The 18,036-nt window shown below is 33.1% G+C and overlaps 1 protein-coding gene across 4 annotated transcripts in view; it reads right to left on the minus strand.

The window, feature by feature from the left end:
* TBC1D8B (TBC1 domain family member 8B) overlaps positions 1-18,036 on the minus strand; it is a 54,613-nt gene that overhangs the window by 3,230 nt on the left and 33,347 nt on the right. The window contains exons 11-20 of one of the 4 annotated variants that reach the window (XM_010946124.3): positions 12,536-12,653; positions 11,313-11,598; positions 10,256-10,385; positions 9,267-9,365; positions 6,926-6,994; positions 6,515-6,755; positions 5,721-5,786; positions 3,716-3,799; positions 2,475-2,531; positions 1,007-1,104 (exon numbers count right to left, since the gene is read on the minus strand). In XM_010946124.3, coding sequence (XP_010944426.1) covers positions 1,007-1,104; positions 2,475-2,531; positions 3,716-3,799; positions 5,721-5,786; positions 6,515-6,755; positions 6,926-6,994; positions 9,267-9,365; positions 10,256-10,385; positions 11,313-11,598; positions 12,536-12,653 — 1,248 coding nt within the window. Of the gene's footprint in view, positions 1-1,006; positions 1,105-2,474; positions 2,532-3,715; positions 3,800-5,720; positions 5,787-6,514; positions 6,756-6,851; positions 9,366-10,255; positions 10,386-11,312; positions 11,599-12,535; positions 12,654-18,036 lie in introns of those variants that run through there. The other 3 variants (XR_006721712.2, XM_074358904.1, XM_074358903.1) reach the window with 3 other exon arrangements.

Here is an 18,036-nt window from a genome sequence, read left to right on the forward strand (position 1 = left end):
GAAAGATGGGTATGAACCATGAAAGGAAATTCCACTAAGCCTTCTCATTTACTGCCTAATAATAGAAAATCATATACATATATTATATATATAATAATTCCTGGACAATATCTGCCAACATTCCTTCAATGTTAAGTGGTATTTCTGACTAGGCAAAGTCTCACATTTCCTTACATGGAAATCATTCATTCATTAACCAATCTTACTGAACAGATTGGGAATGAGTTCCCCTGATCTCCCCAAAAAGATAGAGTGGGCAGCACAATTAGGATGACTTAAATTTAAGGAAGAATGTTTGGGGACCTACCTAGTAGTACAAGGTAGCTCTAAGGAAGGAGCCCATTTGGCCATGTTTCTCTTTAAAGGCTAAGGTGAAGCCCAAGTAGAGAAATAAACTGGACTGTCTGCTAGTTGACCCTAGATATTTCTAGAAGCTATTTGTCAATTAAGAAAAACAATTATTCCAACACAAAAGTCCTATAAACCAATCATCCTACTAGAAAAGTTTATCTATAAATAAAAAGCAAATAAAAAGGTATAAAAATATATGGTACCAAACTTTTAAGTTTTATTTATCTTTCTTCCTTAGTCTGTAGTACTGTTTGTTTATTAGAAATTTAGAATAAATATATCATGTTGATTAATTTTTTAAAAAAGTACTTACTCAACTATCAAATTAGCCCATTGAGAAAAACTAAATTATTTCATATTTCTCATTTTGGTAAAGTTGTGGGAATCCTCAGTATCTACACCAAAAGATTTTAATTAAAAAATTTAATTTAAAAACCTGTTTTGAAACTCTAGATGCATTTGTGTTTAAAGAAGAAAATAATTTAAAAATTTACTCCCATTCTTTTATGCTCATATGAAACTTACAGAGAGAATACAAAAATTATTTATTTTTATAATAGCATGTTAGCTATTTTATTTTAGATCTGGATACACCCACATTCATTAAAAAAAAATCTCACAAGAAAACCAGGATTTTTCTTTGAAAATACTATACCTGATTCATTCTTGGTAAATCCTTAATGTTGTCTTCTTTTTTTAAAAGCTCATCTTGCCACTGACTTAGATATGCTTGAATATCAACTTTTCCTTTTCCTGAATGAGGGGAATAAAACCATTTCATAATGAAAATTCAACTATATTTTCCTAATACCCGAAAAGAACAATTATGATTGAAAGATATTTCATTGAGATATAAAACTCTACTTTTGTTTTACTCCAGAATTTGATCTGACTAAACCTTTTATTTCACTCACTGTCTCTCAAAATACATACTCCACTTCCATTCAACCAAAACCTACTTTTGAAAGGTTGGGGACTAGGGAAGATGTGAGTAGAGAGGGAGAAGAATACATTTTAGATTAAACAGTACACCCTGGCTTGATGATGTAAAGCTCATGTAGACTTTCTCATGCATCCCACTAAGTTTAAAATAGGTTCTATATGATGTTCTTAATATGCAGATACCAAAGTGGTCTATGGTGGCTCTTTTTCAAAAATTCAAAACAGTACTTATTCATTCATTCCTTTGAATAGTTTAATTATAATGTTATTAATGTGACTTTATTACTAATAATTTAGATCTCTTGAAAAACTAGGATATACTGAACAACCTGGTGAAGCTGGCATATTCAGCAATTCCTTATTTTTAACTAAATATTACTCAAAAACACAGGAAGAATGATGGACTTTTGGAGAACAATCTGACAGCCTCTATCAAAATATTAAATGTGCACATTCTTTGTGACCCAGCATTCTCATACCTCTATTAATTTATCTTATCCTAAAGAAACAGGTGCAAAAGTATCCTAAAATGTAAGTATAAAAATGTTTGTTGGACCATAGATTGCAGTATAATTAATTGGAAACAACCTAAATGTTCATCAATATTGAGCTAGTTACTGAAATAATTGATGGTACAACCAAATAGTGGAATACTCTGTACCCATCAAAAAGACAGATCCAAATGTACTGACATGAAAAGATGTTCATGATATACCATAAAATCAAAAGAGCAAACTGCAGAAGAGTATTTATGAAATGTTTCTTTTTTTTAAAAAAGAGAGATGTCTATTTATATTTGTTTATACATAGAAACAGGTCTAGAAAAATTATAGACCAAAATGTTTTCATGTTTACTTCAGGGTGAGGTTGGGGGGGGCGGGTATGAGGATTTCAGTACATTTAAATTTCTTTTATAAAGATTATCTATTACTTATGTAATTAAAGTAAATATTTTCAGAATAATAAAATTAAATTAATATGGGTCATATACTATTATATTTTCTATAACTTCTAAGACTATCAAGAGAAGAAAGAATAAATTGTGAAACTAACACAAAGGAACTGAAAAAGCTCTCAGGACAAATCAATAGACTTTAAAGGAAATCCATGTTTCCCTTTTGTGTAGTTAACACTATTTACAAAAACAGTAACTTAAACTAAGTAACTCCTAGATCATATACCTTTTTCAGGGCTTTTTTTTACTGATTCTGCTTCCTTCTCCTTTGCAGGCTTGGAAACTAGAGGAAAAGAGGACAATCACATTTTGTAAAATATTTAACAAATACCTTTTGAAAATAAAATAATATTTTATATAAAGACTTACAAGCACGTGTTATTTTCTTCAATTCAGCAAACCAATTATAGCTAATCTGACCTCCTATCATTAGAAGACAAAGTATTAAGAACTTTTACAAGAACACTGAGGAAAAATCCGTATGAAAAAAAATCTTAGAAGGAAATATATCAAATATTTATTGGTATACATTAATAAATAAATACAATTTATTTCTAGGTGGTATGTGGTATTTTCTTCCTTATGATTTTCTTCAAATTAAATTGTATTACTTCAGTGGGGAGGGTATAGTTCAAGTGGTAGAGCGCACGCTTAGCATGCATGAGGTCCTGGGTTCAATCCCTATTACCACCATTTAAAAAAAAGAATAAAAAAATTGTATTAATTCTATTACTAGGATAAAAACATACTGGAAGTCAAAAGCCTGAGCTACTAGTCCTGACTGTGGTAAAACCTCACTGAAAAATCTTGCACAAGTCATGTCTCCTTTCTGGGCCTCAAGTGCCCTCTACATAATTAAGGGACTTGACTAGATGATTGGTAAAGGTCTCTTTGAACTTAATGTTCAAACACTAACACAGAGTAATCATAAACATACATTAAAAAAGATATCCTTCTAAAGACATTCATATTTATGAAAAAGGAGCAAGAGACACAAAAATAAGCTTGTAATACTTCTCAATTATGTCTTGAGACAGACTCATCCCTGTCTCCCACACCTACAGTGATTTATATTAAGGATTCACTGTTTGAATAATAGCTATGACCTTCAATCATCAAAGATTCTATTGTCTTCATTGCATTTTAACAAAGCATGAAAAACAGTCTGATACATTTTAGAAATTTATGCTACAAAAGTAGAAATAAAATGCATTTTCTTTCTAATTCTCCAATAAGTAAGAAATTCCATAAATCACAACCCAAAATGTAGTTTAGTTAACCAGTCAAATATTCATGGCATACTTACCATGCATTTAGGGCTGGGCTAAGTGCTATGACAGCACAAAAGAAGTATAAGGTATAATTAACCCAAATTTTACTAGTGGTAGCTGGGTAAAGAATATTTAAGCCAGGAAGATCTCTGAGAGACTAGCCATCACAACAGATACATTTTAAACAGATATTTACCATGGAGCTGACTGAAATAAAGTAATTCTTCCTTGGAAAGTTCATCACACTTTGAGGGGTCCTTAGACTTGACTTCAGTATAAGCTGAAAACAGATAACCCAAATCACATTTATAACAATAAGAGACAGAAACAAGCCCTATAATGGGTCGATTAAATCTGGGGGCAGAGAATTAAACAAAGGGTCCCTGTAAAAGAAAGACATATGTGAAGAAATGTGGAAGTGGTACAACTATACTGTATAGCAAATAACAAGGAGTATTTGAGCACTTTGAGTTCTATTATTTCTCCAAATTACTTGATTTTTAAATAGTTTTTCAAGAGCCATTACAAGTTGAAATAAAAAAAATCTGGCATTTGGAAATCTCTGAAAACGTGGCCTCAGTCATTTGAAAACATCTTTAGTAATAAAGAAAACATGAAGTTGACTGCTCTAACAGTGTTTTTCTATTTTTGATCCTTCTACGGAAAGTATATTCATTCCACGGCAATATCAGACATTCTAATGACAATTTGACTTGACAATGCAAAGTTCTTCATAATTAAATTTTTTGGTTTGTCCTTTGTTTTTAATGCTGTTTGTGATTTGAGTTTGTGAAGGGCTAAAGACGGCTTTTAGATTTTTGGTCTGGTAAAGAATAGTTCCCAGCTATCCTTGGAAGATTCTAAAAGAGAACCCACATGTAGTTTTATACAAATTATGAGGTGTTTTGTTGTTGTTGTTTTGGTGAATTACCCTATCTAAGCTAAAAGGTACTTTTGCAATGTTCCTTTAAAGCCTAAGACTGTTTTCCCAAAATATGGATTGGTCTGGGAAAGGCAGCCAAGGCAGCCTCTTAACGTCAGAGGGAAACAAAGTGGAAGGCTGTGGTAACATTAAAGCAGTATGGCAGTGTGATTGAAAAACGTTGATCGCCATATCAGTAAACAAAGATGTTGCAGTCATCAAGCCATCACACTGCAGCCGCCCTGACGGTAAGCCCTGAGGGAATACAGGGTGGGAGGCACAGGATACTGGCCTTAGATAGCAAAGGAATGATTTCAACTAGCCTAGACTCTTGCATTTTCCCATACAGGGAAAAGCGCTAAGTCATTAACTTGAGATGTCCAGTTCTCTTTAATTACCAGTGATCTTTTGATGTTCTGACTACCTGGTCTTTGTGGCAAAAACTCCTATATATCCTGGCTCCTCCCCTACCTCTTCGGAGCAGTCTCTAAGAGTGATCTGAGAGGCCACCTCCCAGGCATGAAGTCCTCAGAAAGTCTGCTGAATAAAACACAACTCTCAACTTTTAAGTTGTGGATTTTGTTTTTTCAGTCGATAGTAGAATAGAAAGAAAGAAATCTGAACTTGGAGTCAGACCTCAGTTTGAATCCCAGGTACACAATTTATTAGCTATGTAATCTTCAGCAATTAATTTAATCTTTCAGACTCTTAGTTTCTTTATTGTCAAAATTCAAAGAATAATACCACCTTTCAAGGGTATCAGGAGAATGAAATAAAAGAATGCATGTAAAGCAAATGCCTCGACAGAGCAAGTGCTCAATAAATGTTAGCTTTTATTGTTTCCTTTTCCAAATTTTTAATATCCCTGCTGCCTGGTCTCATTTTTCTGAATAATTTGTAGCACTTCACAAGTTCGGCAGTTTGTCTAAAGTTAAATTCTACTCTCAAATGACAACAACAATAATAAAGATTCAACATTATACCAATATTCAAATAATAGATAGTTCTTATACACAAACTATTTATCATTAAATTGACTGACCACTAACAGGAAGGAAACTTGTCGAACCAATCTGTTGTACAGAATCTCTTCCACAGGTTTCAGCACAACTATTTATCAGCAAAAATATTGGTAATATGATTCATGGGCCAAAATGAAGCAATGATCTTATATCATTTGGAAAATTACGTTATTTGTTAAAATGGAATGATACCTGTAATTATACTGGTTAAAATGGAGTCAATTCCTGTACATGACAAACAACTGTTAAACTCTTACCTGGAGGAATATGCAGCTTAAAAAGCAACTTAAGCTTCTCAGTAAAACTTCCATTGTACATTATGTCTGTTCAATAAAATTAAATTGCAAATAATCACATATCCAAAGAACATTCAATCAATTCCAGCAACATAGATTAATTAAGATACAGACACTAGCCAGGGGTTAGAATTCAGTTACTTAAGCTAACAGTTGAACAACTACCCCTCAGCCAGATTCTTTCCTTGAAGTATGTAAGCAAAATACCCTTTATCAGAGGGAAAAAATTAAATGGTCTCCTGCTGAACTCTCCCACAACCTCAACCTAAAATTAATTTTTTTCTTTTGACTGAGGCCTTATGTTTCATTTGAAGAGAGAACTCCTCTTCAAGGGGCAATCCCTGATAAGAAAGCATGCTAGGGTGTCTGGAAAGGCAAAGGAATGATATAACTGGTGGACTATCTACAGGAACAGAATGTTCCTTGAGTATTTCTCTACCACTCTTCTAGGCCATGTGGTTGGATTTTTACTGAGCGGTAATGTGCGCAAGTGTGGGAAAATCAGGACATTCTCTTCCTTCATGTTAGCCACTAAAACACCCAACAGCTTGCTTTTCTGGGTGGGTTGGGGCAAAATACCAATATACTTAGATTTAGCAACAAACACACAAAATGGTCCAGTTATTGCTAAAGCTGGAGACAATGTAAATTAGGCTGATAAAATCTAAGTTGGCAGTAATAGGCAGCACTAAGTATTTCTAGAGGTATTCTTATTTTTTTGCTTTAAAAAAGAAAATTGTCGGACATAATCCTACCAATTGCAGAGGAGAATTCTTTGAAGTTTATAAGGCAGTCAGAGTTTTCATCCAACAGTCTGAATGTCCATAAAGCTAGTGAGTCTCTGTTTGCAGAATGAGCCCAGGGACTCAACAAGTGATACAACACTCTGAACTGCTGGCAGTCAATCTGATACTGTTCCAAATATGGCAGACTGGGATCATGGTACTTCAATACTGGAGAACTCAAACACCAATAATAAGAAAAAAACAACTGTTTCTATTTAAAAAAATGAAAAAAGGAAAGTCATTAAATCAGAAAAAGTAACTTCATAAGATTTTTTTTCTTTTAAACATGTCTATTAAAATAATTCTAAACAAAATAGTTGAGTGGCTGTGGTAAAGTTTTGCTAAGAGTATTATTTTTGATTTAAAGAAGGAAAATAGTACCTTAAAGATGACATAAAGTTCATCCAATTCATGAAGGCTCAATTTCACATCTTGTGAAACAACACGCAACTTTAAAAAGATTAAAAGCAATTTAGAATTTAACACTTTAGTATAGAAATTTTATACAAAAAAGGCAGAGTAGAGTAGGGATGGACTATTCAATAAATGGTATTCAAATAATGGGCTATGTCAGTTGGAAAAAAATATCATTAGAGTCCTATATCACACTATAAACAAAATAAATACTTTACATGTATTAAAGATCTAAATGTTAAAAAAAAAAAGCAATACCAGTACTATAAGCCAATATGAGAAAGTATGTTTATAAATTGTATAATTTTATATTGGGAAGGCTTTGCTAAGTTTGACATGAAACCCACACAACATGTAAGAAAAAAGAGATTTGACTACATAAAAATTTGAAACTTATATACTCTGAAATACACCATCAAAAAGATGAAAGAAACAACAAGACTGAGGGGAAATATTAGCCACAAATATAACTGACAAATAATTAATACCACTAATATACAAAGAGCTCCTAAAAATCAATAAGAAAAATACCTCATAGAAAAATGGGCAAATGCTAAAAATAAGCAACTAAGAAAAAAAATGAAAAAGGTTAATAAACATATGTGATCAATGAAATTAAAAGGTGAGATTTAAGTTTTTTTATCTATCGAATTGGCCCAAATTAAAAGATTTTTAATATGCGATGTTAGTGGGAGTACAGGGATAAGGGCATTCTTACACACTGTTGGTGGGATTATAATTTGATACAAATATTTTGGGTTTTTTCCATTTTATTTATTTAGTGTTTGTTTTTCTTTGGGGGGTAATTAGGTATTAATTTATTTTTTGGAGGTGCTTGGGATTGAGCCCAGGACTTTATACCATCCCCCAATACAAATCTTCTGAAGGATAATTTAGAAGAACCTACTAATTTTTAAATGGGCACACACTTTGAACCAGCTGCCATTTCCAGGGATCTGCCTTACAGAAATATTCTTACAAATGTGTAAGATTAGATATACAGTTGACCCTTGAACAACATGGGGGTTGAGGGGCACTGACCTTCAGCACAGTCAAAAATCTGCATATAACTTTACAGTTGGCCCTCCATATCCATGGTTCCACATCTACATATTCAACCAACCATGTATCTTGTAGTACTGTAATACATGTTTACTCAAGCAAATCCACATGTAGGTGAACCTGTGCAGTTCAAACCCATGTTGTTTAGATAAGGTATTAATTGTAAGAGTGCAAAAAGTGAAAGAGAGAGAGATACTAAATGCATATTAACAAGGAATAGTTAGGTATAAGACCTCCATACTGTGGTAGACTATTCTGTGCATTAAGAAAAGTGAGATATTCAATGATATGCAATGACCGTGAGATATTTCTGAGTGAAAAAACTTGCAGAACAAAGTAATTGATATGATATTTTAAAAACTATATTGCCCCCCCACATACACATTTATGTCTATAGGTATTTAGAAAAAATATCTGGAAGGATACATGCAAAATCATTTTAATATTGGTTACTCCTGGGGTAGAAAACTTACTTTTTTACATTTCTATAATGTTTGAATTATTTACAATAAGCACGTATTACTTTGGTATCTTTTTTAAAGTTAATATATAAAAACGATAAACAAGGGAGCTCTATGGTAACTCTCTCACAGTAACATCACTGAATTATTTAATTGCCATCTAAACCTGGAATCTTCAGAAGTGTTAATTTTCCCAGCTTTGTATCTCTGAGGACTTGATCTTTAAGCCAGTAGGTTTACAAAAACAATCCATGCTTACGATAAAAGCTCAAATAGTACAGAAGGATTTACACAGCAAAGTAAAACGATCCCTCTTCCAAACAGCAATCTATTAATCCCACTCACCAGAGGCAACCAATATAAACAGCTTGTTATGTAGCCATCCAAATATTTCAAAGGAGTACTTAAAACAACCTGTTTTATACCTTTTTCACTTTACCTTAGGGATCCAAGGATAATAATACATAGCAGCAGCACAGACTACTATGTAGGTCAGCTGTTCTTATTGATGAAGCACATCACAAATAGGTTACGCTTAAATGCCTACATCACAGCATTCAATATTAAAGGTCAAATAACACAAAACATGTTGGAGAAACCAATAAATTCAGCCAGAAGAAAATTACTTATTTTCTCTCAAAAAATTTACAGTAAGCTAAGGTGTGGCAAGAATCTAGCTCAAATGTGTAGTCATTTTATTTTCTTCACATGGAATGATAATTTTTTAAAGGAACTTGAGGGGGAAATTACTCCAATTGGTTGTCCCCCACTGGGTGGATACTCACCACATTCTGCTTTGTTGTTTCCTCCAGGGTCTGTATCACATACAATCTATTTCGACACCGCATACTATGTATATCTTCGCAGCGCATATTCCCATATTTCTGCAAGAAATACGATTTCAGTGGATACTCATTCATAATAAATATCCACTTCTCTTACAATTGAATTTCATCAGATTCAATTCTCAGAGGCCTCAGTTCTATTTCTAGCTATTTTCCTAACTTGTTCAGTGATTATGCAAAGTTTCACCTCCCACGTTTCAGTTTTTCTGTATATTCACAGGAGAGGATTCCATCTACTATGGGTCTAGACTAAGTACAAGAACATTGGTAAAATTCTTATTCTCTAAGAAGAGAATGTTTTTCAGCTTTTTATATAATGACAGATACCCATGTGAATATAGTTTCATTTAATGAAAAACAAACTGAAGCAGAGGAGGTTATATAACTTCGGAACAGTTTCACAGAACTCATTTTTTAAAGTTTTTATTTTTATTGAAGTATAGTCAGTTTACAATGTTGTTTCAATTTCTGGTGTACAACATTAATGTTTCAGTTATATATATATATATATATATATAAATTTTCATATTGTTTTTCATTATAGGTTACTCCAAGATACTGAATACAGTTCCCAGTGCTATACAGTAGGACCTTGTTGTCTATTTTATATATAGTAGTTAGTATCTTTCGAATTCCTAATTTATCCCTTCCCACTCCCTTCCCCCTCTGGTAACCTTAAGTTTGTTTTCTATGTCTATGAGTCTGTTTCTGTTTGTTTTATAAATAAGTTCATTTGTGTCTTTTTTTTTAGATTCCACATGTAAGCGATATCATACAGCATTTTTCTTTCTCTTCACAGAACTCATTTTTAAAGTGAAGTCGGATTTTAAATGACTGTATCTTTACTTGTATTATCTTACTCTTAACATACCACTAGAAATATAACTATAGTATCATATGCTATATATTTATGGTATAAAAAAACTTACCTCATTTGACTCTCTAATCAAATCTGTAATATCCACTCTAATATGACTGCTTTTTTCATCACTTACATTTGAACCCTGTTGCACACTTGAAGGCAATGGGCTATCCTTATTAGTGACATTGTCAAAGAACCTATCCAAAAGTGATAGTAATACAAGAATTAGTAGAAGTAAAATGTAGGGAAAATGACAACTAATTTCTCCCTAGTTAGAGATTAATTTCAACTGAGAGGACAAGGGACGGTCTTATGAGGAAGTAGAATTTGAAGATGGTGAGGAATTAGGAAGACATGGGAGCGGGGAATGGGACAATGATGAAATGATTTCAGAGGTGGGAGGAGAGCACAGGGGAAGCAGATAGGCTCAGAGAGTACTCAGCAAACACCACATAGCCCAGTAAGGATGGAATATAGGGTATATAGAGGCATGTAAGGAGAAATAATTTAAGAAAGATATATTGAAGCCTTAACATAGAGAATTCTAAATGCCAGCGTCAGGTGTCTGTATTTTATTCTGTACATAAATGGGATTTACTGCACCATTACAACAGCTACCCAAATATTCATTCATTTAACATATACATAACATAGTGTGTGTGTGCGCACGCGCGCACACACACACACGTTTCAATACAAAATAGCATCCACCGAAAAGGCACTAGGAAAGCTCAGCCTACCTGACTGAAACCAGCTGGAAACCAGAACAATTTCCCCCACTGGATATTTAATATTATCAACCACCTTTCCCTCCTCAAATTGTTCTTATACACTTTATAGCTCAAATTGGGACTATGAAAGTCCCAGCATATTGAATCAACAATACTAGTGTGAATGTGTACATAACCTACTGGTTTACTTCAAAGTAACTGACTTTGATTATATTCTCCTTGGAAACAGAAGAGCAGACTTTAGGCCTAGCTTTTCATTCAACTAACTTTGTGACTTTGAGCAAACTGTTTAAAGTTTCTAGGGCTCAGTTTCCTCACGTATAAAACAAGGAAATTGAACAACATAATCTCTAAGGGGCTCTCCAGATTTATATGTTATAGTTCTCACAGTACCTGTTTAAAGCTGTCACAGCTTCAGCATCATCTTTACATGCCAGCAGTTTGTCTAAATTATAGTCAAGTATTGCCAGTCCCAGTTGTAAAATGGCCTTTATTCCATCATAGAAGAAACAGTCCACCACATTCACTGCACTTTCAATAGGTAGCACACTAATAAAAAGTGTGAGGAACCATGAGAGAGAAACTGAGGAAAAGAATGTCATATCGGTCATGTGTTCGGTCAGCTGGGGGAGATGATCTCTGATAAGTTCTTCAAAGACTGCCTGATCCACCAAGGCACCTGGAGAACACATGAAGAAATTAAAAAATGAACACCTTTTAAAAGGACTTGTTTCTGATATCTTCCCACTTCTATTAGTATGCTGATATATCTCATTTCTCTTCCTTAAATTATGGACTTCTTCAGTGCCTTTTCTATATTTCACACATTTTTTTTTATCTGCTGGCAGTATCATGCATCAAGAGGTACTTGAGAAACTCAATTCATATTCATTTAAATAGTTATTTATGGGATCTTTATTATGTGCAGAAACCTGTAATAGGTGCTGTAAGAGATAGCAACAATTAATGAAATGATCTCATCTTCAAAGAGTTTAATATCTAATAGAACTTAAGGTAAATACACAAATAACTAACACAAGACAATCCAATCAATGACCTAGCCATGATACTGAAGGCTTATGAGGGTGCAAAGGAGAGACCACCTATAGTTTTAAGGTAGGGGCTCACAGCTCTATAAATATTTGATAACTGAAGAAAATATTATATAATTACAAACTGAGAACCTAATCCTTCTTTCAAACCTTGTATATATCTATACAATTCATATAAATGTGGAGATTTTAAGATGATTAAAATCTATCTCTCATATTAAAAAAATTTCAGTAGCTCCAGATGCTTCAGATCACCACTGTTTCAGCAATACAGAGATAGTAAACTTAAAATTTGTATTTTTATAAAGAAACAGACTAGGTATTTTATTTTTAAAACATAACCTATTAAACAATTTTTCCAGTCATATATTCAGTACGAAAAGCTCTTCTCTTGAACATGTCAGTAAACATGACACTTTGATATTGTTTGCATTTTGTATACTTCAAAACTTAATTGATCAGTTCTTCCACTTGACAGATAATTGTATAGACAAGAGGTCTACAAATTGTTTAGAAAAGAAATAAGTGTTCGTATAGGTATATGTGTATGTGAGTTTTTTTTACCAATGATTCGACGATTAAAATAATCAGGTAACATTCGTTCACATACAGCAACCAGAAGCCAGAAAGCTTCTTCCTCTTTTGCATACAGAAGCAACACTGAAGTCAAAATGTTCATTGCCTAAAATTCATAGAAAAATAAAAATAATAAATATTGCTCAGGTAACAATTACATTTCTTCTTCAAACATAGTAGTTTTCAACAATAACAACTATGAGACTAATCATAACGAAACATGAGAACTCTGAGCCAGTCCAAAGCAAAACAAGGTGAAGTCAGACTAATATCTGCTAATCAGTAATTATACATATGTATATATATATTTTATACAATTCAAGGAAAATGAAGCAGTAATATCATGAACACAGAACACAATAATTAAACCTTTCTAATTTAGACTAATTTCAACAAGTAGAAAATATTAATTACTGCAAATCTTGAAAAAACCGTACATACTTTCCAAGACATATTAAAATCGGAGAAACAGACTTCATCTGTATTTTCAACTACCTACAGGAGAATATTCCTTAGATGTCAATCACCCTCAGTTGTGTCCAAATCTAAACATCTTCTTTCCTCTATTAAATAGGATTCTCTTCTTTGATATCTTAATTTTGATCATGCTAGAAACCTTTTATCTTCCAGATACAATCTGTCTTCATATCCTAGAGTTTCTTCTTAGAAAATGTCTTTTAGATTTGCTTTATCCTTTCCACCCCCACTACCATCTTGACTTTCTCCTTCTTCTAATCTATCTTCCATACAAATGTCAGATCATTACTTTTAGACAACATTTGGCCATAGCCTTTATTATAAAGGTAATAAAACCTTTAATGTATAGAGCCTGGAAAGAATGGAAAGGTATGAAGAAAATTAAATCTCCTGTACCCTACCTACCTAGAGATCACCAGCGTTAACAAGTTGATGTATTTTTTGTATGCTTTTATTTCTTTCCCTTTTCTCCTAAAATTTAGACCAAACTGTATATTAAAGTTTGATTTTTTTCACTGAACATTATGTTATACATTTTCAATGCCATTAAATAATTCTTCTAAAACAGTAGTTTTAATGACTGTAAAATAATCTAATAAGTTGAATATACTATAAATTATTTAATCATTCTACTATTATTAGACATTTAGGTTGATTTCAACTTTACACTATTATATATAACACTGAAATGAATATTTTTGTATATAAATCTTCATTTAAGTGTTTTACTATTTTCTCAGGAAAGATACATAGAAATGAAGTTATTTGGTCAAAGAAGATTATTTTTAAATGACTTGATATTATTGCCAAACTATATTCCAGAAAGATTATACTGATTTATAGTTTGAATTACAGTGTTTGAATGCTTATTTCACTGCTCCTTTGTAATAATCATAATTGGCTTTGCTGATTTGATAGCGAAAATGGTATCTCATGGTTTGAATTTGAACTTCTTTGAGGTTGAACTTTGTTTCTTAGACTTTGTTATTAATCTATATTTTTTTGTTCTGTGACTAATCTTTTCATGCCCATTGTTCATTTTTATAATTCAATACTTTTCTTATAGATTTGTATATAAATTATGTCAATTCACTGCCATATCTGGCACAATATTTGACCTCAAGCTCAATTTTTACTCCATCACTTTCCTGTTCAAGAAGCCATAATGAAAAAATGTTAAAAAAAAAAAAAAAAAAAAAAAAGAAGCCATAATGGGAGAAACATCAGTGAAAAATGGCAGAGTAAGGCCCTCCAAAAATGCTCTCCTCTAGAAAAGCAATAAGACTAGCAAAAATTGTCAAAATCATTTTTTCAGAACTCTGAAAATTCACCAAAAGCTTATAGTAATTCAGGAAGCATTTATTTAATAAAATGGCTGACTCTCAGTAAAAATAGTGAGCTCTATGGTATTTTTAATTGCCCTAGTCTCATCCCTCCTCCTCAGCTTCACAGTAACCTTAAAAACCAACACTCAGCAATCATGGTGAAAATCAGCACCTAGAAGCCACGAGAGGGAACAGAATGGGGCTAGAGCTTCTTCAAAGCCCCATTCCCAGAGAACTGTCATTATTTGACCTGTCTGGTGGTTCCCTGGAAGAACACACTCATTGTCTGTCTTTATCTGACCTGACACAGAGCTCACCCAGGGCAAACAGCCTTTCCCTTAGAATGTTCCTTCAAAAAATCAGAAGCAGTTGCTGAACATGTGGCTGCCTGAGGCAGTGGATAACAGTTGGGCCAAATAGTAGGTCATTAAAAGTTAAAATGAAAAGCTGGGAGATGAGATATTCTTGGGGGGCTGTGGAACAACGCTCTTAACATATGCCTGGGAATCTAGAAGGCCAATTGCATTGATATGGCTTTATGCCTGCCCAGAGCTTTGTGTATGCTCAGGAAAGAACAGAAAAGGACCTAAGCTCTTACCTCTGGCTAATCTTGAGGCTCTGCACAAACAGGAAGTGATAGAGAACAGAAAAAAAGCAGAGAAATATCAACAAAGCCCAAAGTTGGTTCTTTGAAAATATTAAAAAACTAGAAATTCCTTTTGGTAGCCTAACCAAAATGATAAAAAACAGAAAGAGAGAAAGGCAGGGGGAGGTGGGGGGGGGATTCAAATTAAAATCAGGAAATAGAGAACATTACTACCAACCTTAACAGAAATAAAAAGGATTATAAGGGAACACGAAGAACAACTGTATGCTAACAAATTAGACGACCTAGATTAAATGGACAATTTCTTAGAAAAACTACCAAGAGCAACTCAAGAAAAAATAGAAAAATCTGAACAGACTTGTAGCAAGTAAAGAAACTGAATGAGAAAATTTCCCACAAAGAAAATTCTAGGAACAGATAGCTTCACTGGCAAATTCTACCACACATTTAAAGAATTAACACCAATCCTTCATTAACTCTTCAAAAAATGTGAGCAGAAGAAACACTACCCAGCTCAATCTTTGAGACCCTGATACCAAAACCAAACAAAGATATCATAATAAAAATATGTATCAATATATTTTATAAATATAAATGCAAAAATCTTCAACAAAATACTAGCAAACTGAACAGTAACATATAAAAAGGATTCCACACTGTGACCCAGTGAGATTTATCCTGGAAACACAAGAGTGGTAAAACTTATGAAAAGTAATCAAAGTAATACACGATATAAAAAATACAGAAACCTCAGTTAAATAGTTGGGTGACCAGAAGGAAGAGCTTTCATGCCCTGCCACTACGGCAGAGCCCAACAGGGAGGAGAAAGACTCCTCGTCTTTCCTGGCAAGGACTCAGCCAAGGAAAAGCCATGGATATTATTATAGCCCTTCCAACTTCCTTATCCCTCTATAAAAGCATTTTCCTCCCCTTGCCGTTGGGGAACTTGCCCATGGCTTGCCATGGTTGTAGACTCCAAATTGCAAATCTCTGTTTATCCCAAATAAACCCATCTTTGCTGAAGAAATATCTGGCAGTCTATTTGTTTCAGGTCAACAATAATATTACTAGAATAAAAGGGAAAAATCATACGATTATCTCAATAGACAAGAAAAATTACTTAACAAAATCTGCCACCCTTTCATGATATAAACACCCAACAATCTAGGAATATAAGAGAACTTCCTCAACATAAGGAGAATCTACAAAACTCCCACAGCTAACATCATACTTAATGATGAAAGACTGATTACTTCCCCCTAAGATAAATAACAAGACAGGAATATGCAGTCTTACCAACTCTCTTCAACACTGTACTCAAAGTTCTAGCCAGCTCAATTAGGCAAGAAAAAGACGGGGGAAAAAAGCATCTGGATTGGAATGGAAGAAGTAAAAATATCACTATTCAGATTCCAGTCTTGTATGTAGAAAATCCTAAGGAATCCACAAAAAAAATCTACTAGAACAAACAAGCTCAGCAAGGTTGCAAGATACAAGACCTCTCTCTCTCTCTCTCTCTCTCTCTCTCTATATATATATATATATATATATAGATCTTTATATTTATATATATGGCAATTGTATTTCTATATACTAGCAATGAATAATCCAAAAATAAAAGCAAGAGAACAATTCCATTTACCATAATGCCAAAAAGGGTAAAATACTTAGAAATAAAATTAACAAAGGAAGTATAAAGCTTGCACATAGGAAACTACAAAACAACCTTGAATGGAATTTTAAAAGAATTAAATAAATGGAAAAGAAAAATGACCTGTGTTCATGGACTAGAAGACTTAATATTGCTAATACATAGTATTCCCCAAGTTGATCTACAGATTCAATGCAATGACTATCAAAATTCCAGCTGGCCTTTTCTTTCTGATTCAGAAAAAGACAAGCAGATCCTAAAATTAATATGGAATTGCAAGAGACCCAAAAGAGCCAAAACAATTTTGGAAAAACATAAAGTTAAAGGACTCACATTTCCCAATTTCAAAACTTACTACACAACTGTAGTAAAAAAAACACAGTATGATACTGGCATAAGAACAGAAATGTAAAGTAATAGAATAGAATTATGAGTCGAGAAATAAACCTTAACATTTATAGCCAATTGATTTTAAGCAAGGGTGCCAAGACAATTCAATGAGTGAAAGATTAGCTTTTTTCAACTAATGACACTGGGACTACTGGCTATCCACAAGTAAAATGAAGCTGGACCCTTTCCATACACCACACACAAAAATTAACACAAAATGGCTGAGATCTAAAATTAAACATGAAAACAATAAAACTCTTAGAAGAAAACATAGAAGTAAATATTTTTGTCCTTGGATTAGGCAATGGCTTCTTAGATATGACATCAAAAGCACACAACAAAAGAAAAAGAGATAAAAATAAAAATTAAAACTTTCCTGCTTCAAAGAACACCATTGAAAAAGTGAAAAAGACAATCCACAGGAGAAAAATTTTGCAAATATTATATCTAATAAAGGACTGGAATTCAGAATATATAAAGAACCATTACAACTCAGCAATATCCCAACTTTAAAAATTGGCAAAGAATTTGAATGGACATTTCTCCTAAGAAGATATATACAAATGGCCAACAAGCACATTAGGGAAATGTGAATCAAAACCACAATAAGATACCACTTCACATTTACTAGGATAGCTATAATAAAAAAGAGAGACAATAAGTGTTATTGAGGATGTGCAGAAATTGGAACCCTTATACATTGCTAGTGGGAATGTAAAATGGTACAGTTTCTTTGAAAAATAGCTTGGCAGTGCCCCAAAATGTTAAACATAAAGTTACCATATAATTCAGCAATTCTACTTCTAGTTAAATACCCAAAAGAATCAAAAACCACATCCACACAAAAAGCTGTATGTGAATATCCATGGCAACATTATTCATAATAGCAAAAATATGGAAACAACCCCAAATGCCCATCAACTGCTGAAAAAACAAAATGCTGTGTATGTATACAATGGAATATTATTCAGCCATAACAAGGAATTAAGTGCTAATACATGCTACAGCATGGATGAACCCTGAAAACAATATGCTAAAT

The sequence above is a fragment of the Camelus bactrianus genome, chromosome X (genome assembly GCF_048773025.1).
Source record: "Camelus bactrianus isolate YW-2024 breed Bactrian camel chromosome X, ASM4877302v1, whole genome shotgun sequence".
Lineage (NCBI taxonomy): Eukaryota > Metazoa > Chordata > Mammalia > Artiodactyla > Camelidae > Camelus > Camelus bactrianus.